Here is a 24,328-nt window from a genome sequence, read left to right on the forward strand (position 1 = left end):
ATCGCAGATTTTTCAGTCAGCTCACCTTTTGTAGTTACAAGTACGGTCAAATAGACTCAGACAACTCTCACGAAGATACGTGAATCATCAAATTACTCTCATCAGTGCCAGTGGTCCAGTACATTCAGTTTGTAGTGCCTTTGGGCGCGAAGCTGAACTGGCGTCGACGCCATAGTGCCTCACGGACATTCACCTATACATCGCTCCCCCGAACAACTCTGGTGTATACTGTGAATGTTGCTATTCACTGTTTTTTGAGACTATGTTATTTGGTGAAAAAATAACCATTGGACAACTCATAAGTGTACAAACAATTATGGTACAGTCAACTCAACTATATGTAGTGATTATTAAATTCTATTGAGTATGTTAAGTGTTATTGTTGAAAAAAAACTATAAAACCCAAGCAATTCAGTGTTAATTAACTATATTTTAGAACCTTCTAGCATCCAACCTGTTGTTCTTATTCTGCTCTTAATTCATACAGTCCACTAGTTTTCAGTTTGCTCAGTCGGCCGACTCGAAGTCAGAACAAAATCCAATTTTTGAAAATTTGTCCACCCAGATAAGATTTTCATAATTCGATAGAACGGGATTTTCCTTATCATTGAATTAAGCTTCAATATAACTCGTTGTTGCGGGATCTTGTTTGCCGGGTAGACATGCTGCAGATCGCAGCGGAAATTCTAAAGCGATGGTTTTAAAAAAATCATCTATGAAGCTTTTGTTGTAAAACCCATTCACCTCTGTACCTTTTTGATCGATTTCTCCAGCTGCTTCTCGGTTCCTGTTAATCCAATTTTTAATACTCGAGCTGGATTCATCGTTTGAAATTTCTTTGAATTTTTGTTCAGCTTCTTCTGGATTCATTGATAATACTTCATCACTTAAATTATAAGAAAGGTCACTGATGATATTTTCTAAATCCTTTCTAACCTTTATTACACTCTTCCAGCTTCGTAAAGTTGAATCACTGTACTAGTTCAGATACACAACACATAGATTTTTTAGTATCGTTTCCAATTAATTTATTATCTGTGCAGCAATGCTACACAAAACAGATAAAACTTTCTAATTTGATAATTTTAATCGTCTTAATGCACTGCCAGTTAGCTATCATTTTGATGAAGTAAGCAACATCTAATCTTAAGTAGGTTGAGATTGGTGGACACATTTTACTTGATGGATTACTAATTATATTTAAGAAAAGCGTTTCGATATACTTTTTTATATTCTGCTCATTAAAAGCCAATACCAGTGCATTGATCAATGCTCTAAAACAATCACAGGTTACCTTATCCGGTTTTGGAGCACCCATGCGAATCCAATTTTTCAACCATAATTCAATTAATATGGTGATTTGATCATCAGTTAATAATTGATATACTGACAAAGTACATTGACTAAAATTGATAATAATTGCATATAAAAAGATATGACCACTTGTGCAACCATTGTCGTATACAATTTTTGTACATATGCTCCCTGTACCATTGATGGCGATTGATGATTTTTGTTTTTCTATTTCCATCAAATGATGGTACCGCTTGTATGCATGCAATTGTACATAAGAGAAAACATTAAATTTATCTTTTTTTATATCGCGAATGAAATTATTAAATTCGTGGTTATACCTCATATCGTCAATTATTTTTATAATATCAATTTTGTCCTCTTTTTAACACTAAGATCATTGTCTCGAAATTCACTAACACTCTTATGGTAGCAATATTAGTGGAATTTTTGGAAGTCCTGGTGACAAGATCATGTGTTCTCAGAACTGCTGTAACTATGTTGTCCACATGAGCGTTGAAATTCAGTGTCCTGTCATAAAGTAGTCAGTAAAAATCGGGTTTTTGTTTTTGTAGAAGGGGACAATTAAACATTCTTAGTAGTTGATTCCTAGTTGATTTGTTTTACACTATAACTTAAGTTAGTTTACTTTTCGTTGAAGAGCGGAACAGTCTTCCCCAGAGTTAATCCTGAAAAACAGCTTAGTATCATCAGCATAGAGAAAAGACTGAAAGGAAAGTTCCCTGAAGACGTCGTTGATGAAAATAACAAATGAAAGCGGTCCCAGATTAGACCCCTGTGGAACGTCGGCATTGAGGTACAAGGTGAAGACAAGTATCTTTTGAAGCTTGCATAGTTGAAACAATTTCTTAGATAGAAGGCCAGAACTATTTGTTGTTGTCCAGGAATGCCAAGATTAACCAACCTTTTCAGTGGTATGCTATGATCCACTGTATTAAAGGTCTTAGAAAAGTTAATATAAACCACAACTACCTGGCTTTTTCGTCCTAAAGACTTTTTGAATGTATTGAGTTAGGCAAAAGAAATTAGTCTTCGTATATACCCATGCTGCAGAAGGCTAAGAGAAGGTTGAAAAAAGAAAAAAAGTATCTCATAAAGTATAGTCTCAAATACTTCTAAAAAAATGGATATCGCAGCAATGCGTCTATAATTAGTAACATCAGATCTGTTGCTTTTATTGGAAATAAGACAAATCCGTAAAACCTAATCGTCGTAAAAACGCTATGGAGATATGTGGAGAAATTTGATAACAATTGATTTCTTTATGAAATAATGAGAGGGAGAGAAATAAAGGCAATGAATTCTAGCTCTTCTGTCACGTAAATTCTTCTTTCAATGAAAAAAAGTTCCTGACCATGTAACCCAATTAAATGTTACTGATTTTATTTTTATTACGTATTCACATGTATGTGTTATAAACTATACGATCATGTATTCATGTATAAACTAGCAGTTTTCTACGACTTCGTCCGCGAATAACCCAATTCCGAAAACCAAATGCTGTGTGATCGAGTTAATGCATAATATGAGTAATATGTACATAAATACTTAAAACGAAAGGAATTAATCCGAATTTTATCGTAACACTTAATTGATGCTCCTTTACGAAGAATTCAATTGTCATAAACCAAAGTAGTAGGCTTCGATACACTTTGCATAGTTTGTAACTTAATTCTTGCAGAAAAAAAAATTACGCGTTGGAAGAACTGAAATATAACAAATAGATCTCGTTTTCTATTGTTTATAACAAATTTTATTGCCATAAACAATTTCAATAAATAAAAAGTAGTATATATCCTTCCTTACAATGTCATCTACATGTTTGCAAAATTTGGTTGCAATAAGATCAGCTGTTTCGGAGATTACCCCAAATAGACAGGCACCAGAAATTTATGCAGTTGTACAGATATTGCGGCGAACCAGGTATCTTTAAATATCGGTAATAATTCGAGTCAAGCTCATATTCGAACGACTCTAGAAGATTTAAATTCGATTTCGTCGAAGAAACAAGAAAAATAATTGATATAATCTCCCTACACCAAGTTTTCTTTATTATTATTATTGTGGAATTTATGAACTCACTGTAGTATTAGTGAATCATTTTTAACAAATTTCGAGAATGTTGTTAAGCACTTAATAATTACGGTTGGAAACATTTACTAATTTCGGCTCAGATATAAGTGTGTTGGAATGATTACTACAAGGAATAGGTCGTACAATAATATGCAATTTATTTGAACACTAGTTTACAAATTAGAATAATCACTTACTTGATGTTTATGTGTCCATGTTTCGTTGGGTTGAATAAGTGTGCGTTAGTATAAACACCACCAACACAATGCTCTTAGATTCAATGAAAAATAGTTCACGAAGATAATACACTGAGTGAGTTATACACGAATGTTGTAGGACACTTGCACTGATGCTTCAATTGTATTAATTTCTGCATCAATTGCTAAGTGTACAAGTGATCGCGAGTAACCTGCAAGATCACCTGTTGACGCTTCTAAATGTCTCTGAGTGGTTTTTATTCAGTGTAGTACTTATTTTCTTGAATTGATAAGTTTTTTAATGTTGAGTGTCACAAAAACGAATGTATGTTCGAACGTATTCACTTGAGTATAGGGAATAGCGTCATGCCACTAATTTAAAATTTCATGAAGTGCAGATGGCTCTCGACTAAATATCAAACTATCGAAGTCTTTTACCTTGATATGTGAGACGAAATTCGATAATGCTCCAATTATGCCAGAGATTAAATGATCTTTTTTTTTTTTTCCTACGCAATTGGCAGAATGCTTAAATCGTTCCGTTTAAGGAAGATTTGTTTGAAATTGACTGAAAATACGTGCCATCTAAATGAGGCCGTCGATTGGATTCTGCATGTATTTCACTTTCGACGTCCTCTGAATGTAATTTCGCTTGAGACGATCCAGATTTTGATACCGGGACTTCATGTTGCGAGAAGTGAGATTCTGATCCTCGATAAAGTTCGCATTGAACCAAACATACGTCTGTTCCTTGAGAATCTCCTCTCAGTGACTCTGGTAAAAGAGGTCTTTTTGATGAATTATCTCCAAGCTCAGATGACATTTTTGAATAAGAACGTCTGGAAATAAACATACAGAGTTCATGCAATAACTAATCTTCACGAAAGTTCTGTAATAAATACTATTACAGTACTATTAAAGAGTTTGTAATTCTAGAATGTATGACGAGTTACAAAAAATAAATAATAGAATAAATAATTGAGCTCTCTTCAGGGACTGTTTTATGTGTACAGAACCACTTTAATATGAATTTACTTATGACAACTCGAACGCATGCGACTTAATCCTATACCTTAACTCGCTCGGGTATACTGATAGAAGATATTAACATAGATTTATTAGCTGTTAAAAAATATTTTTTGTACTGTAACAAAACTATGTTTTATAGTTAAGATAGAATCTCATCAAAAACAGCCCCCTCTTTCTGGGCTGTACAATAATGTGCGTTATGCATAAATGACACTGATAGAACACAAAAAAAACTAAAATAATTGAACGCCACGTACCTACATCTAAAAATTAACAATATTTGCATTGAATTATTTTTTTCAGTTTTTTTTTAAAGTTTAGTACGCCTTATGACACAATCAACATAATGACCTAAAACTTGGCGTGACTGGTAACAGTTCAAGAGCAGTGTGAATTTCCTATGCATTAATTTTAGAAAAGCAGAAAAAATGTTTCGATGGCGGTTTCTTGTAGAGATGAACGAGATTAGCATCTGTGCTACATGTCATTGTTTGAAAATGATTTCCACCATTGTTTATCAACAATTGAAATTTGGCAAAGTGCATTTCATGACCTTTTACTACTTACGCAGCGAGAACCGTTCGTTTTTTCGAAACGAATGTAGCTAACATTTTTGTAGAAAATCGAATTTTTTACAAAAAAGTCTGCGAGAGCATAGACTTACTTGTTACAGGTAAAAGGGTGCAGCGCTCTGTACGCGCGCACCAAAACCAACCTTTTTGAGCGTTCCGACGAAATTTGCCGTTGAGTGCCTTTTTAATGAATTAATTGAAAAATAATATTTGTTTTCTTTTCAATAATTTCAAAAAATTATGATATACATGTATATATGGGAATTATGTATATATATATATATATACAACAGCCATACATACTGCTACAAAAACCATAACCTTACGTATTATCACGACAGGCATACACACACCCTCAGCTATACATACAACAGCTGTCTATACAACAATTACAACAACAATCACTATCACAACAACAAAAACAAAAGAAGAAAGGACATGGAGCTTATCCTTAAAAAGTAAAGAAAATTATTTAAGAATTTTAAATTATTTAATTCACTTCATTTTGTTCTTGAAATTATCGTTATAGAAAGAATAGGACATGGTGGAGGCCGGTCGAGGCCTCAGTAGAGGGCGGCAAGAGGCCAAAGTAGACGTAGCAAGAATGTGAGAAGAACAACTTACCTATATTGCCGCCTCAATTTGGATGAATAAATTAAAAATGTAAATGCATTACGAAAATATAAATAAAGAATGTCTGGTAAACTTCCAATAAGCCAATCCCTACGATCCTCCAGAATCAATGATTAATGTAGTTGTGAACAATTTTTCTCGACAAATTTATGTCAAATTTTGCATAATTATTGTCTGAACCATTAGCTGTAAATAGATAAATTTTTGAAATTATTTACAACACGAGAATACCAAAAAAAATTGATCCAAAATGAATAGTTCTAACATGTACAATCTATTAGAAACCACTTTTATGTTTCAATCCACTTTAATTAAATTTAAATGGCCTAAGAAAATCTTTCAAAAACTAACACAATACGTAAATATGTATAATAATAAGTAATGACAAAATTTGAACTAAATTTCAATATCATTTAAATGATATTCTTGCTTGTACGTGAAAAATATTGACATTTCTTGGTTATGGCGAAGAAGACTGTGAATAATATAGCAACACAGCTAAGGCAAAAAATGTTAGGGAAATTTAAGATAGTCCATTAAAAGTTTCATATTATATTTGAAAATTATAGTGTGCATCATATACATATAATGCGTAAAGCGCAACGTTGCTACGATCTTCCGCAAAACGGTTTAGATGTGTAGGTATCGATTATTGATTGAATAAATAATATGTATGTGAAAGAAGAAGAACTGTACATGGAAAAAAGTCGTCAAACAATTTTTGTACATAATTTGTTATTATCTTTCTACAAAAACTTTCGGTGTTATAATATTTCACAACAACTACCTTACGAGTAATATGACAATATAAGACTGACATCGTGGCCTGAGTGGTAACGTACCATCCTAGCGCACTATGGGTAGCGAGTTTGATTTCCGACCGAGACAAGACCCATTTGTAATATACTCTTTTCTCTGACCACAATGAGCGAGAGGCCTCTCAGAGGACAGTCAAAGGCGTAAACTATGGTGCTGATGACTGAATAGTACAAAAAGTGCTATTACCACTACGATGCCCTTGGGGAACCAGGCGCACAGTTTTCTTGTGGAACTGGGACAACCTCTTAAGTTGACACCAGGGCTACAGATCTCTCCTACCTAAGGCTGAGAGAACCGAGGGGCCGTGGGGCTTAGCAGAATCTTCGGAGGCGAAAGATAACGGTCTTTCGTACAACCACAGGGAAATCGACAGGGACTGTTCCGGGGCGCAGAAGAAAACCAAGGCAACTTGGGAACCTAGATAACCTGCAGACCTAAGACATAAAATGACCGCCTTTTCTGTGCAAACGGACCTTGAACAATGGCCCCGTGGCTCAGTACAGTAATGTTTGATCGTTTATAACAAAATTTAATTGTTAATATCAATATTTGGTTGTTTTGAACAATATTTGATCGTTAATGTCAATATTTAATCGTTTATAACTATATTTAATTGTTAGTAACGATTGAATATTGTTAATAACAATGTTTGATTGTTAATAACAACGTTAGATTATTATTAAGAATATTTGATCATCAATGACAACATATATCAATCGAAGAATCATTTTAATAGTAAAATTATTGATTTCGATCAATAATATTCAATCAGTTTCTTAAAACTTAGAAGCTTGGTTTCTAACATTCTCCTTACTTTCAATTTATTATCAATTTCTTACTTACTAATAGTCTTTAAATTTTCTAAAATCAGCTCCACTTTATCATTCAAATTAATTTTACCTGTCTGCATTATATCTGAATCTTTTACTACCTCCACTTTCACCAGAGACAACAAAACTAGTATAATCTCTATTCATTTCTACAATCTCATCATGATAGATATCGAATACACCAACAGGATTAATAGCTCTATGCTTTCTCTTCATACAGGTCCCATGAAACAGCTAATGGCAAGCTCTACATTCACTAAATGCTGCATTTAATTTATGTTTACACCCACCACACTTGATATTATCCATGGTTCAGAATACAAATTCAACTACATGCAGATAGTAATCCAATTTTTAACATCAGTATTATAAAGATATTGAAAATCTCCACTTCCAGCACACGAAAAATAGAGGTTACTTTAATGAAAGTAAATCAATAACTCAGTTATGTTACAGAAATATGTAAAATTAGAAAAATAATAAACTCTCAATAGCTGAGAACACAGATATGGCAATCCATTGACTTTCTCCAATGGAAAATTGACTTTACAAAAAAAAAAGCTGTCAATATCCAAGCACGTGTTTTGCAATACTTAACCTAACATATGAATTTCATTGATATTACACTGAACTAATTTATATAAAGTCATAATTTTTTGTAGGAAAAAGTACACAGGTACTCAATTATCCCATAAATAATGCAACGGCCTAACTAAAAGTTAACAATAACGTTGGAAAAATACCTATTTAACTTATTGCACTAATTTATTATTATTATTTATTAGCAAAACAAAAGCTATACAAAGAATATACATATAAGTAGGAATCGCAATCCATAAACAAAAGAAATGAAAAGTATACATTTATCGAAAGTATTCTCATAAAAGAAATAACCGGAAAAACAAAAATAAAATAACTTAACTCTTTCCTCAACTTATTATACTATAAAAAACCATTATAATCAATGCACCTTTTTCCTCTTTTAGTTCTTATTTTATTTACCGCCCAATTATCAGCTTTTCTAAAATCATACTTATGGCTCTTATAGGACACAATATCACAAATATAATTTGAAAGTATCTCATTGAGCATTTTATCTATAATAATACAAACATTACACTTTATCCTCGGCTAATCGATAAGAAACTCAAAGTCTCGAACATATCTGTAATCGTCGTATATCTGTTAACATTTAATATTACTTGCATAGCACGATTTTGCAATACTTGTAATTTGTTGATATACTTCTTATCGAGGTTTAGAAAATTGTAGTGCAATATTCTAGGTGCGGAGATATAATACTTTTGTATAATGTTACTTTAGCAAAATGACTTAATGTGAATTTTAACCTACTCATACAATTAATTTTTCTATCTATTTTACTTATAATCCATTTAGCATGCTCATTAAATTTCAGTCTATTATTAATAATTCGATGGAATATTTGGTTTTACAAACTTCTCCGACTTGATAATTATCAAACCTTATTTGACATTTTTCACCAGAACTTATTCTTCTACTATTGCAGATTAATATAAGTATAGTATTCTTAATATTAATTCCCAATGAGTTAGGTTTTATCCAGTCTCTTAACATATCTAGACTTTTATTTACATTCACTTCTATATTTTTTACATATCTACTGCTCTTTAAATTATTAAATCATCAGCAAACAATCTGCATTCACAACCTGTTGCTTTCAATTCATCTATCACATCATTTATATACAATGTAAATAACAGTGGTCCTAAGTTGGACCCTTGGGGTACACCATGTAGTACATTCTGCTTAGCAGATAAAACATTATCAATTTTTGTTTGTTGTGTTTTATTCTCAAGATATACACTAAACCATTTCAATACATTGCCTCTTATCCCATATCTATACATTTTATTTCATGAAAATGTTATACTGATTGCCTGAATGACTCTTTTAAAATCAATAAAGACAATTCCAACCACATCACCATCATCAAGCACCCTTATTCACCTACTTAAAACTTCATTAAGTAAAGTTTCACAGGAGTGCTTGCTTCTAAAACCAGACTGTTCACTCCTAGGAATGTCGTTTTTATTGATAAATTTTAATAATTGGTCTTTAACTACTTGCTCTACTATCTTTTCAATAATTGGCAATGTATTAATTGGTCTGAATTCATCAATTTTATTTGGGTTAACTATTTTTGGTATTGAATGAATAATATAATTTTTCCAACAATTAGGTACTGTAGCATACTTTAAACTTACATTCTCAAATAGTTCAATGATGTTGGGATTTAATTCCCATAGTTTTTTACATGCTACGCCAGAGAAGGAAATATCACAATTTTTACTATTTTTTAATGATTTGACAATATTATTCAAATATTCCTGTTCAACCATTTTAAAATCAGCAAAAATCCCAACACATACATAATTAATATCCCTTATAATCTTATTGCTTTCATCACCTAGAACAATCTTATTAATACTATCTATAAAAAATTTATTAAATCTATTTCCAAGTTCTAACTTATTTAAATTAGAAGATAACATATTATCAAACGGACGACTACTATTGCTTTTACCTAAGATTTCTTTCAAGAATCTCCACATTCTAACTGGTTCGAATTTATTATCATCAATTTGCGATTCAAAATATAATTTTTTACTAAATCTTGCACATAATACAATATTATTACGCATACGTTTGAACAAGTTCCACACAACATCACACTTAGATACTTTAGCCTGCACAAACAAATCATTTTTGTGTTTTATTTTCTCTTTCTGTCTTTATTAATCCAGGGCTTATTCAAGTGAATAACTGGAATACTCCTTTCAATCATTGGGCAACTGATCTCATAATTATAAATAATTGCACTAATTGCACTTTCAATCAAACCATCGAAATCATCATTATTGCACTCAGTGATTTCTAAATTTTACTTATCAAACAGAACGTCAGTATTTCCTTGCAATAAAGTATTATTACAATTATTAATACTTCTAGTGTACGTAATTTTATTCTTTCCTGAGGTCTGTTCATTACACATTTTATTATTATTAATAAATTTAATAGCCACTACAGAATGATCAGTAATAGAACAATCATCAAGAACAAAATTCCTAAGATCCTTTTTACCACCAAACACCAGATCGATCAATGTTTCAGATCTATCAGTCACACGAGTAGGTTGATAAACTAGCTGTTTCAAACCAAAAAGACTCATTTCTTTATCCAGCTTTCGTTTATATTGATTATCATTCAAAAAATTGATATTGAAATCATCCACTAGTGCTACTTTACCTAAAATCAATTAGGAATTTACACTCTTGTATGAGTCTGTAAATGAATAGATCATCACTAGTGCTTGGCGAATGATAAAAAATACTTACGACAGTTTTTTCACAATTTAAATCTATAAAAACTGAACACATCTATACATATCTTTTATTTAAACCATTATTATAAAAGTTCTTAACAGTTTTGAATTTCAAATCATTTGGAATGTAAGTTAATACACTACCAGTTCTGAGACTATGAGACACAACTTCAATACATTTATATCCAGGATTATCAACCTCAACATCAGAACGACGACTAGAAACCAAGATTCGAGTAACAAATGTAAAATTTTCCGCCTTATAGCGCGATTACGACAACACGGAGTTGTAAATTCAAAAATGATTATCAGTGACATTAACAATCGTTAATTACTGTACCTGTTAGAAAGATCTAATACCACTGATCCTACGGAAAGTCAGCTCCTAAGCCCTGTGCCTAAAGCTGCATATTTAAAATATGACAGGAGGGACTGAGTCCAACTGGCGAATTAAGGTCGGACTCGTAGCGATAAATTCAGGCTTTGGGCTAGTAACGTGTATTTCCGTGTCATCTTCAAATTCATAAGAATACACTCACTCTTGACTTAGTAGAATGGAGAAACCTTGGAGGACCCTACTCCTGTTCTGATCACAAAGTAGGGATGAATTCGGGTCCGCTGGAGCCTACTCACGAGGGGTGGGGGGTGGCCTTGTAGCACAGCCTGGGAATAAAAATTGCATGGTGGGGTTTTATTAATTGCTTTTTTTTTATTATTTTAATCGTGTTTATACAATTACTATAATTGTGTTATTATTGCTATTTTTAAAATTACGAATTTTAAAAATTTTTTACGCAACATCCTCGCTTCCCCCGTCCTACTAGGGCACAACTCTAGGAAATTATAACTTTACTCTCTTCGCGATGGCGTTTCCCGAGACGCGTATACCTGCACCTTGGAACAGGCACAGCGATACACGTAACAAGCCTGAGGCCTTACGACATACTACTACGAGTCCGACCTCAATTAGCCAGTTGTACCTAGTCCTACATGTCATATTTTGACTTTGCAGGCCCAGGTACAGGGCTTGGAATTTGGCCTCCCGTAGCACCAACTTTATCCGCTTTGGTCAGCGGTCGCTAACTCGTCTCGCTCTCGGCGTGTTCGACGTGCCTACATTTAGACTACCATATAGGGCAGTAAGAAAATGGGGCACGACGAACTGTGATCTATAATCTGCCCCCGTTGTTACGCGACATATCTTAAAGACAGAAACATCTATGTAACCCCGGGGGCCCTCATCGACGCGACATATAGCGTTTTCGAAGATAACAAGTCTCGCTGAGAGTAAGCTGCGAGGTCCTTATGCCATGACGCTCGAGAACGAATAGTGGGTCGCCGCGTGGTGGGCTGTTAGTTGGTGATCCGTTTTTCTAGATACGTATAGCTGCTCCCGTACTTCTGAGCTGCGCACAAACGCGTTAGCAAATTTATGCATTTCATGCGCACCCGTGTATCAACAAGTGCCCGTTTAGATGCGAGAGTGAAAGGAATGAACCATATGAGCGAGACAGACATATACACGTGCTCATGTCAAATAATGAAAATAGCCTTTGTATTTATTCATTACGTTTTTATGTATTAACGCGGTGTTCTATACATATTCTTAAAATATTAAATACAGCCTTTTATATTTTATATTATTTTTACGAATAAAAATTACAGTTAATTATTTGTACGATAATAACCGTGAATACAATATGTAGAAACTAATAATGAGAAATGTATAGTATTCTTGTTTATATGTAATATTTATTAAAGCATGTGCTTTTTACTACATAGACATGTTTAGTGTAATTTTAATTCTTTACCTACGAAAACATTTTATTTGCATTAAAATTCTTTTTTTTTCATAAAGGGTTTATAATGTTCACAATTAAGTCATTCACGGAATATTTTGTACTAAAGCCAAATAAAAACTCACTAGGTGGATGATTAACAGTCATAGCATGCAAAAATATAATACAATATTGGCCGTGATAATTGGTGGCAATCTATAGCTGTCAAAGTAGCAGCCAACTCCAGTTCTATTGACATACATAGCAACCCAGTGTTATTCTTGTTGTTTGTGGCCATCTGTATTAATAACAGAAGTCGTCGGTTTCGTCCACACCTTCGGAATCTTGTCGGCTAAATATACACCTATAGTATGCGCCGGGATATACTGTAGGGCCTCTATAATCTGCAGCTTATTCATAACATGCTTTACAATTATCAAAGCATCTTAAGGACTTATGTCAGACATTTGATCACTAGTTGATGAATCATTTTCTGAAATAGGTGTTGTTGATAAATGATTTTTAACCAGGTGCAATAATACCAAGCCATGGACATTAAACAGTGTTCCGTGAAGCTGTACCTCAAAGAGGCGTAACATGAACAAACCAACTCAACGACGACAAAGCAGTTACTAGTGGTTTTATAGAGCGTAGATTATTGTATACAGCCTCAATTGATGACGTATCGTCGCACTAGAGAATGCCGTACTGAGCTGTCATCAAATTATTCGTGTGCTGTTTTGCAGCTGATAACAATGAATATGAAAATTCTGGAGAAACTATCCAGTGGCCAATAACTTTTGTCTCTAAAGCAATTAAAGCAATTTCTTTAGATAGAAAATCAGCACCAAAATATAAAATCTTTGAATATCAATCACAAACTTCATTTTGGACAAGAACTGTTTATGTCTGGCACGTGTCACAGCAACAGCGCTTAGTTCGATACTAAGCTCTTTACTGAGCTACGTAATGTATTTAATCATAAAAATCCACAATCATTTAGCGTGATGAATCAATTTCAAGTACATTTTTATACTTTGCATAAATGATATAGTTTATAGTTGAAGCCATGGCGTCATCGAAACGCACCTCTAGACGCAAACTGCCGTGTCAAATCGAATTCTAGCATGTATTGCAGAAAGATTGGGTGGCAAATCAAAAGCAAATAAAGAATAAGTGTCTGGATAGTCAGTACGACTAATACCATTTCCTTCATTTAGAAAATGTATTTCTGTTCCTAAGAATAACATGTGATAGCAGTCGATATTTACAGAGTTTTTAGTTAAATTTGGTTGTAGAGGTTTCAATGGAATATGACAGTCATCAACATGCAACGAAAAATAATTTATTTTGTAATGATGAAAATTGAATGAGCTCAATTTTTTGTTACTGTTTGTTAAGAATTAATTAATTCTCAGTTTGAATTTGCCAGCTGACAGGTACTTCGGCGGCCATCTTGGGACTGGGTCGATAACCAATCGACCAAATAATCAATAATTCTTAATTTAGTCAATCATTTGACTAATTTTCAATGTCCCTTTCGACTAATAAAGTTCCTGTCGCCATTCTTTCACTGTTCTTGTTCACGTGTACACGCCAATCATATTCTTATTTAACAAATCTAAAAGTTTTGAGTCAATCATCAGTACTAGTGCTATTGTAAATCATCAGAAACATTCAAGCTTCATTCTAAAATCAGAATCAACTAATATTCCAAGACATTTCATTGTAAATTCAAAAACAAAACCAATTATTATACGATGTGGCAATTGCTAAAAAATAGCGTTATCAATGGTTTTACCATAAACTCCGCCATATATAGAAACAGCTTTAACCTCTACCCGTGTTAACGGATATTGGGCTTCAATTGGGCGTGTTTTAGGCCTACAAAATAGTTTTGGGCCTGATTATGGCGCGTTTTAGGCCTGCAAAATAGTTTTGGGCTTGATTTGGGCGCGTTGAGAGCCTGAAAAATCATTTGGGCTCGAGTTGGATCTCCTTTAGGCGCGCCCAAAAACTGATCATTTTTACTCGGGTGGTTCTTGGTGCTCAATGGTTTTCTACTGTTGATTTAAAGAGTGGATATTGGCAAATTGAAGTTGCTCCGGAGGATAGATCTAAAATGGCTTTTTGTATTTGGAATGAGGTTTGGCAATTTAAGGTTCTTCTTTTTAGCTTGTGTAATGCTCGTTCCATCTTCTTTAAACTTATGAACACAGTTTTAGAAGGTCTCCTCGGTAAAATTTGTTTAGTTTATTTGGATGATATTATTATCTTCAGTAAAAGTCTAAATAAAAATTTTATCTATCTTCAAAATGTTTTTGGAAGACTTTTACAACCATCTCTAAAAATGAATCCTAAGAAATTTATATTTTTCCAAAAAGAAGTTATTTTCTTCGGACATGTAGTTTCTGGTAAAGGACTGAAAAGTTCTCCAAATAAAATTTCTGCCATTATTAATTGGCCTGTTTCTAAAAATAAATCTGAACTTAGAAGTTTTCTAGGTCATTGTTCTTATTATAGGAAATTTGTCAATAATTTGTCAAAGATAACCCTAACATTAAACATTGTTAAAGCTTTGCTAATCAATCTTTTTCTTTCAATATTCTTATAGACGCTTCATTTTGTGTAAAGCTTTCATTTCCTAATTATTGTTAAAAAAATAATAATAACAACTAAGTCAAACAGTTCACACTTAAACTTTTTCTGCGACAATACACTAGTTAGCATAATCATAACATTATGAAATAATATGCAAATTCTCGACATACTCATTTATTAATTGATCTAATTCATCTTCTCGAAAAACATGATAATATTGATAGTATTTTACTGCTCCATTCTCCCGGTTAAATGGTAATGATTCTTCTTCAGAAACTGATCGTTCTCTCAATTCATATAATCTTTTTAATTTCATTTTATTACCATAAATTACTAATATTTAGTGTACTAATTATTGAATTTAATATCATTATTTTCGAAATACGTGATATCGAATCTAAACGAAAACAGCTCACAACATTATAAACTATAGGTTTACAAAATTGTATGATTGCAGATGGTTAATCACATGAAATATTCAAATATACAAAATAGGGAAATCTTGGGCCAGATAGTCCACTTAAGAATTTTCGAAATACGTAGTCTTTTATATTACAATATCTATATCGAGCGGAAATAATACAATTAATCATTTCAAATAAAAATACAATTCACGTTATTGAATTGTATTTCAATGTTAAGGACTTTAATGAAGGTTGAAATGTGACGAAAGTTAAATTATTAGTAGTTGTTTTGGTTTTAAAATTATAAAGATCAATTGCAATTTGTGATTTTTAAACATTAGAATAAAACCTTAGTTGATTTGTTAGTATTCACCTTAGTATTCAAAGGGTCAAGGTTGAAAGGTAGGTGCAATATTTTTTTTTATAACGTTATTTTTTTTTCTTTGGTTTCATTTTTTTTCATATATATTTTTTTTTTTAGTTTAATTTTTGATTATTGTCAGCTTAAAGCGACAGATTATTGTCAGCTTTAAACGACAGATTGTTGTCAGTTTTCTGTTTGAGTTCTTTCGTTCGTTTTATTATGCGTACAAAAAAAGCATTTCGAACATCTATCAATGATAGGCGTAAAAAAGCCTATAATGATAAAAAGGGCTGTAAATCCCAGGAAGGTATTGAACAATTACGTTCAAATGATGAATACAAAAAACAAGAGAACGTAAAAAACCAGGAACGTATTGAACAATTGTGTTCAAATGATGAATACAAAAAACAAGAGAACGTATAGAACCAGGAACGTATCAGCGAGTATCGAACTAATCTGAATTTCAAGAATGAAGAAAATTTTCAAACTCGATTACGCATACATAAAATAAGGAGAAATATATTTTTCAGAGAAATTCAAAATAAGAATAATTTACATCAAACTCTTGCGGAAAAATTTACAATATATTGAATAGGAAATTATTAGCAATAGAAAAATATTAAATGTGTAGCCTCATACACTAGATTTTGATTGTTATCAGGACATCCAACGTATAATCAATTGAAAAAGTTATACCGTCACTATAGTTATATGAAAAAGAAACTAAATATTTATATTAATCGAAATACGAACAAATTAGTTTTGTATGAAGATGTATTGAAAGAATTAAATATGACTGAAGATGAATATATTTTGGCAATATGTAGTACTTTAAAGCAAAGACGAATTTTTTTGAAACAAACGAGTGCAGAAGTACGCATAAATGTGTACAATAAACATACTTTGCAATTGTTCGAGTCAAATATTGATTCGCAATTTATACTTGATGAGTATGCTCTTATAAGCTATGTTACAAATTATATTAGTAAAATTGAAGGCGGGTTATCTAAATTATTAAGAGATGCTGCGCAAGATTGTGATGTCGGAAACAAATCTATAAAAGAAAAACTTCGCACTCTTGCAAATGTATTTTTAAATAGTAATTTAATGTCTGCTCAAGAAGCTGTTTATCATGTTTTATCGATGCAATTATCGAAAAAAAGTCGAAAATCTGTATTCATGAATACGAGCCCAATGTCGGAACGTGTTTTGATGTTAAAATCAGAAAAAGCATTAAAATTGTTACAAGCAGATTCTACTGAAATTTTTATGCCTGATATCTTTGAAAAATATAGTAAGAGGGAATTAAATCCTAATAAAATTTGTTTAGCTGATTTTGCAGCTAATTATGATATGAATAAAAAAAAACATTGAACAATAATGATGATAAAATTATGGATATCGATGATTGTAATAAAAATAATATAAAACGTCAAAAATCAGCAATCATTAAATATCGAAGATATAAGCTGGAACAAGATCCAGCAAATTATTATAGAGAACAAATATTACTATTTATGCTGTGGAGAGATGAAAAATCAGACATTGAAAATGATAATTATGAATTAATTTATAATGAAAATAAGGAAATTATAATAAGGAATCAAGCAATGTTTTCAATAATTAGTGACAACGAAATTGATTGTGTATTAGAACAGGTGCAAAAAGATAATAGTTGTCGGGATGATATTAAGGAGAATGATGGGTATGAATCATTTAATGATCAACATATCGATCTTTTTCAACAAGGTGGTAATGAAAAAGTAAATAGAAAAAAAATTGATTCATCAGTACATAAAGTGAGATATACGATTTCACCTAGAGTATCAGAAGAATATTTGCAAGATATGATGAAAACATTAAATACGAAGCAAAGACATATTGTTATGCGTATCTTTAATTGTTTTAAAACTGGTAAAACTCCATTTAGAATATTTCTTAGTGGATCAGCTGGTGTTGGTAAAAGTACCGTCATTAATACTTTATATCAATTGATAACGAACTATTTTGATAAATTACCAGGTGGAGATAATGATCAAATAAGAGTATTATTATGTGCTCCATCCAGTAAAGCTGCATTCTTAATCAATGGTGTAACATTGCATTCTGCATTTTCATTACCATGCAATCAATATGGTAAGAATTTTCCAAAGTTACCCGATAATACGGCAAACAATATACGATATCACTTAGATAAAGTAAAGTTATTGATTATAGATGAAATTTCAATGGTCGGATCTACTATATTTAGTTATATTGATACAAGATTGAGACAGATAAAAGGAGTTAATGAATCATTTGGTGGTGTATCAGTACTTACAGTTGGAGACTTGAATCAATTACCTCCTGTTCGTGATAAACCTGTTTATCATGTTTCTGGACACAATGAAATGGTATCATTTTTCGATGTAAACCCTTTGTGGAATCATTTTGATTTTTATGAATTGACGGAAATAATGCGACAGAACGATGATTTATCATTTATAAATGCTTTAAATAATTTAGCGTTGGGAATGATGACTGATATAGACATCAAATTAATTAAATCTCGAGAAATTACAAATAAAAGTAATATTCCAAAAACTGCTATAAGATTGTATGCTACTAATAAAAATGTACAGGCGCATAATGCAGAAAAAATATCTCAATGTATAAATAAATAATTTATTTCCAAGGCTAAAATTGTATACTTGAAGGATATGATAGAATCAGAAAAAAAAATACAGGTAGAATCGATTAAAAATCGAACTACAATCGAATTACCTGATATTATTGAATTGAAAGTCGACATCAAATATATGGTAATAAGTAATATTGATGTTGAAGTCGGTTCAGTTAATGGTGCTTGTGGTGTTTTAAAATATATCGAATGTAAAGACAAGGATGTGCTTTAACACCAATTGGAAAAATTTCTATTCAAACATGTATCAATGATAAAAATAAATGCGTAACAACTCAGAATCACTTCCTGTGGTGCCTGCAGAAGCAATAACTGTTCATAAGAGTCAAGGTCAAACATATGATACAATATGTCTCGATTTTACTGTTAAAGAAACCCGGAGTTTATCATTGTTGTATGTTGCTTTGAGTCGAGTGACTAAATTAAGTGGGTTATTCATACTCGGTGAATTTAAAGTACCGACGAGAAAATAACAAGCGAATGTAAAAAGTCCAGCATTAATCGAATTAGACCATTTGAGATCTGAAAAGCAGTCCAAATTTTCGTATGATACTTTTGAGAATGTAATAGAAATAGTAGTATATCAAAATCTTGGTACATTAAAAAGAAAACTAACAAATATTATAGCTGATAAATGGTATTTACAAGCAGATGTATTAATTTTCAGTGAAACTTGAACGAATTATAAAGATCAAATAGATATTGAAAACTATAGCGTTATTTTGAGAATTAATCGTAAAAATCAAAATCGTGGCTTGATATGCTATGTGAAAAATAATTTTCGAACGGAAATTTTACAGTGAGAATGGATATGTTCAATTGTTTACTATAAAAATAGAAAATCACTTTGTTATAAGCGGTTATAAATCTCCAGGAGCGACAAAAAGTATGTTTGAAACAACTTTTGATGAAATTATAAGAATGTTGCCTTCTGATGGTTATGTAATATTGATGGGAGATTTTAATTTTAACATAATGAATTATGAAAGATTTAAAGAACATTGTTACTTGATTGATTTTTTTAAAAAAAATATCAACTATCATCAGCATTGTCATCGGATAGAGTTACAACGTCTTTATACACACAAATAGACGTTATTTTTTCGAATTTCCCAATAATGCAATGTGTAGTTTATGAAACATACTTTAGTTATCATAAGCCAAACATGTAATTTTTAGCTGCATAATCAGTGATAATTGTAAAGTAAATAAAAATGAGACAAATAAAGATAATGATGAAAACATTAAAAAATTAGAAAATAACAATAGCAATGTTCATTTAGACAATAACAACAACAATAAAATTGATAATATTGAAAATAATAGCAATAAATCATACAACTTTAACATATCTGTAAAAGAATGTAAAATAGTATCTCTTCCTCAAACATATTTGAATGATAATCACATAAATTTATTTTACGAAATCATGAACAAAGAGTTAGAATTGCAAGGAAAATTTAACCTAGCACAAGATATAGGTTATATAGGCACATTCTCTGATAATATACAACCAATAGCTAGATCGTACACAAATATTCAAATTTTATATGGTGGTGAACTTGGTGTAAATAAAATAGGTCATTGGATATGTACAAAATATGATGGTAATGGAAATGTTCACGTATATGATAGTTTGAATAGGAATTGTTTAGACGTACAACAAATTCAATATTTGAATGCCTTATAAAAATTTGAGAAAAATTACATGTGCCATAAAGTCTAGCAGCAAGATAATGGTATAGATTGTGGAGCATTTGCAATATATTTTGCAACATTGCTTTGTTATAATAAATTACCAGAATCACATGAACGATATGATGTATCGATAATGAGAAATCATATAGTTCGCATTCTATCAGAAAAAAAGTTGATACCATTTCCGGATTATGATTATTAAAAAAACTCTTGTTACATCAAATTATGAAATGAGTGAAACGTTAGAAATAAATAAATCTATATTTATGAAATCGCAGTTCTATCTCTGTCTTATTGTAAAACTTAATAACGGCTGGACCGACTTTACATTCTGTTACCCAATAAATCACAAGAGACATATATTAACGTGCTAGAACTATTAAAGAGTCGTGTTTCTAATCTGCAGCCACGAAGAATAATGATTGACTTTGAGTCTGCATCTATGAATGCCATTAAATCATTTTTCGATTATGTTGAAGTAGCAAGCTGTCTGTTCCATTCCGGTCAAAGTGTGTGGCGTCGTGTGCGATCAGTAGGATTGCAAAGTCTGTACAACACAAATGTACGCTTTGCATTGAATGTGCGTATGCTTTTAGCACTGTCGTTTGTACCTGTCGGTGATGTTCGTAGTGCATATGATTGTACTGCACTTTTTTGATAAATCTCCAAAATTTTCAATTTTATAGAATGTTGAGTTTACTTCTCCAGATAGAACATTGATGTAACTCAACTCTTTATACATAAAATGTTTATTTACCATAAATCCCTCCATGTCACTGATGTACAGAATTTTATTTTTCATTTTTTGAAGTCGCTCTTTGCTATATCAGTTTTTACAGGGCAATCAATTTTTTTCTTTTAATTTACAAATGATTTTAAAACTTGTTATTAAAATGTGATTTTTCTATGAGTATCAATATTTTTAATCGAGCTGATAACATTTTTGAAGAATGACTGAGGAACGACACTTTTAACAGTTATTCAAATGGTGTTGAAGGAGTAATTTTTATTTATCATATATCCTATAACATTTTCGAAGTTATTGATTCCTAGTGTCTCTATCGATATCTTCATCGGACCATAATATGTTTCTTAGAAATGACATCACTTTGAACAATTATTCAGATTGAGGTGAAGAGTAGTTTTTATTGGTCATATATCCGCTAACACTATCAAAGCTATTAAATGTTTTATAAGAAGTAACGTCACATAATAGAAACAATGATGGAATTTAGTGACGTTGAAGAGGGTAGTTCATCACATATAAATAAATATAAACCAACTTTTGTGTATATTACTATTTGAGAAATCACAAAGTAAACGTGAATAAAAAGAACCATCAAGATCAACGACAATATTTTCAAAAAGTGTTGTTGTTCCTTGAAAATTAGATCATATTGAAGGAATATTTTCTATAATAAAGAATTGTTTATTAAAATGTAAATTCATTAATCAATAAAAAGTATGTAAATTAATAATCAAGCAAAAATAGGTGATTATTATAAAGTTCCGATAAAAATGATGGAAGGAACTTATGTACTTCTTCCATCATTGAGTGAATCAAGTAAATATAAAGCTATAAACAAATGGTTGGAGATAGGAGATAAAAACATTGCAACATTAAATCAACAATTATAATATAATTTATCAGTTGGTGAAAAGATGAAAATTCAAACAACGATTTTATTTTTAAAACACTTTGTGAAAAATTTATTCATCAACAACATTATGTACGTGACGGTGATCTTCAACGTGATGTTGAAAGACCAAGTCTTTATTTGAATCACGTATTCCAACTGCTTTACTTATAAACTTAAAACATAAGAATTTAAATGAGTTTCTCAATGATGCAAAAGTGATTCTTTGTAAAAAATTTCAGATTATTCTATACAATAATGATAGCGTAAAGGTAAACTTTTCTTTAGCTTATAAATTTGAGAATATTGTAGATGGTGAATCTATTGAAGAAATCGAGAGACATAAAGGGGCGGTTTTAAACATTGAGAATAAAGATCAATGCTGTTTTCTGTGGTCAATTACAGCAGCATTATTTCCAACTAAAAGTCATCCCAACAATACATCATCATATCCAGATTTTAGGACAGTTCTCAAGTGTAAAGATATAAATTGTCCAAGAACTTTACGTGACATTTCAAAATTTGAATTGAATAATAATATTCCGATTGATGTAGATGGATTAAATGATAAAGATAAGATAGCACCGTTATATTTAAGTAAGAATAAGAAACGTATCCTTTTCTTAATAGTGAAGAGTAATGTTGAGATAGATGATGATGATAATTTAAAACCTACCTTTCATTTTTGTTTGATAAAAAATCTTTCACGATTGGTAAGTTTACAAATTTCTAAACGTAAAACAAGAAAATTCTCGAGTGATCAATGTTTATGCCATTTTAAAATTAAAAAATTATTTAATAATCATCGGAAGGACTGTATTAAAATGAATAAAGCAGCAATCACTTGAAGATGAAGAACAAGTTCCATTTGTTGTTTATGCTGATCTTGAATGCATTCTCAAACCAGGTGATGATAAGCAGAAACATATCCCATTTAGTGTTTCATCTTATGTTCATTGTACATTTAATGAATCTCAATCTTGATTTTATTTGAAACGTGATCATGATTGCATTAATTGGTTCATTTTAGAATTAAAGAAATGATCTGAGCATGTTAAAAATACTATTGAACACGTTGTGCCAATGAAACCATTAACTCCTAAGCAATATCAAGCTCATAATGAAGCAGAAAAATGCTCCATTTGTGATCAGGTTTTTTCAAATAATGAAGTCAAAGTCCGAAATCACTGTCTTCATACTGGGAACTATCGTGGTGCAGTTCATAACAGCTGCAATTTAAATTACCAATCATCCCATATAATTCCAATAGTTTTTCACAATTTTTCAGGATATGATTTTCATTTTTTTATTAAAAAATTGGCAACAAAATCATTGGAAGGAAAAGTTGATATATTACCAATTAATAAAGAAAAATATATAGCTTTCACTAAAACAGTAGGCAGAGAAGAATTTTGTGAATACAAATAGAAAAAGACAATGTGAAATTGCAATTAAATTACAATTCATAGATTCCTTTAGATTCATAGCAAGTAATCTTGATAAATTAGCATCGTTTCTAGATAATCATAAGAAAAATATTACTAAAGGATTTTATAATGATCCTGAACAGTTTGAATTAGTGATGCGAAAGGGAGTTTTTCCCTATGAATACATAAATAATTGGGATAAACTTGATGAAGCCCAGCTTCCTGCCAAATCAACTCTTTATTCTAAATTAAACAATATAAATATCTTAGACAAAAGTCATCAGCATGCACTCGCTGTGTGGAATAAGTTTCAGCTCAAAACTCTAGGTGATTATGCAGATTCATATTTACAACAGATGTTTTGCTCTTAGCAGAAATTCTTGAAAATTTTCGTTATAATTGTTTAAATGTGTACAATTAAGATCCTTTACATTAACTTACTGTACCTGGCCTCGCTTCTGATGTAATGCTGAAATATACATAAATCGAACTTGATCCTTTGCGAGATTTTGAAATACTCAATTTCATAGAAAAAGGGATAAGAGAATGTGTGTCACAATGTTGCAATAGATATGCAAAAGCCAATAATCAATTTATAAAAGATGATTTTGATCCAAACAAAGATGAATCTGACTCGATGTATTTCAATATAAACAATCTTGCTCACTGGTTTATTTAGATGGGTAACTTGAAAATTCAATTAAGACAATGTCAATCACTTGATTTTAAATATTCGCAAAGATTCTCCAATCGGTTATATTTTTGAAGTGGACTTGGATTATCCGCAATCATTGAATAACCACCATACAGATTTACCATTATGTCCTAAACATTGGCAACTACCAAATAGCAAATATGAAAAATTTATGACTACATTATTACCAAAAGTATGTTACACATTAGAGAAG

General features: G+C 31.3%; 1 protein-coding gene across 1 annotated transcript; it reads right to left on the bottom strand.

The window, feature by feature from the left end:
- Positions 1-612: 612 nt before the first annotated feature.
- Positions 613-7,683, bottom strand: LOC118065973 (uncharacterized). Its single transcript, XM_035081662.1, has 4 exons — positions 7,538-7,683; positions 4,167-4,423; positions 1,104-1,674; positions 613-886 (listed from the first exon to the last, which is right to left on the bottom strand). Exons 1-4 carry the CDS (start codon positions 7,681-7,683, stop codon positions 613-615), a joined length of 1,248 nt encoding a protein of 415 aa, XP_034937553.1.
- Between the last annotated feature and the right edge of the window lie 16,645 nt (positions 7,684-24,328).

This window comes from Chelonus insularis, unplaced genomic scaffold (assembly GCF_013357705.1).
Source record: "Chelonus insularis isolate UGA/USDA-ARS -01 unplaced genomic scaffold, ASM1335770v1 contig_10_pilon, whole genome shotgun sequence".
NCBI classification, from domain to species: domain Eukaryota; kingdom Metazoa; phylum Arthropoda; class Insecta; order Hymenoptera; family Braconidae; genus Chelonus; species Chelonus insularis.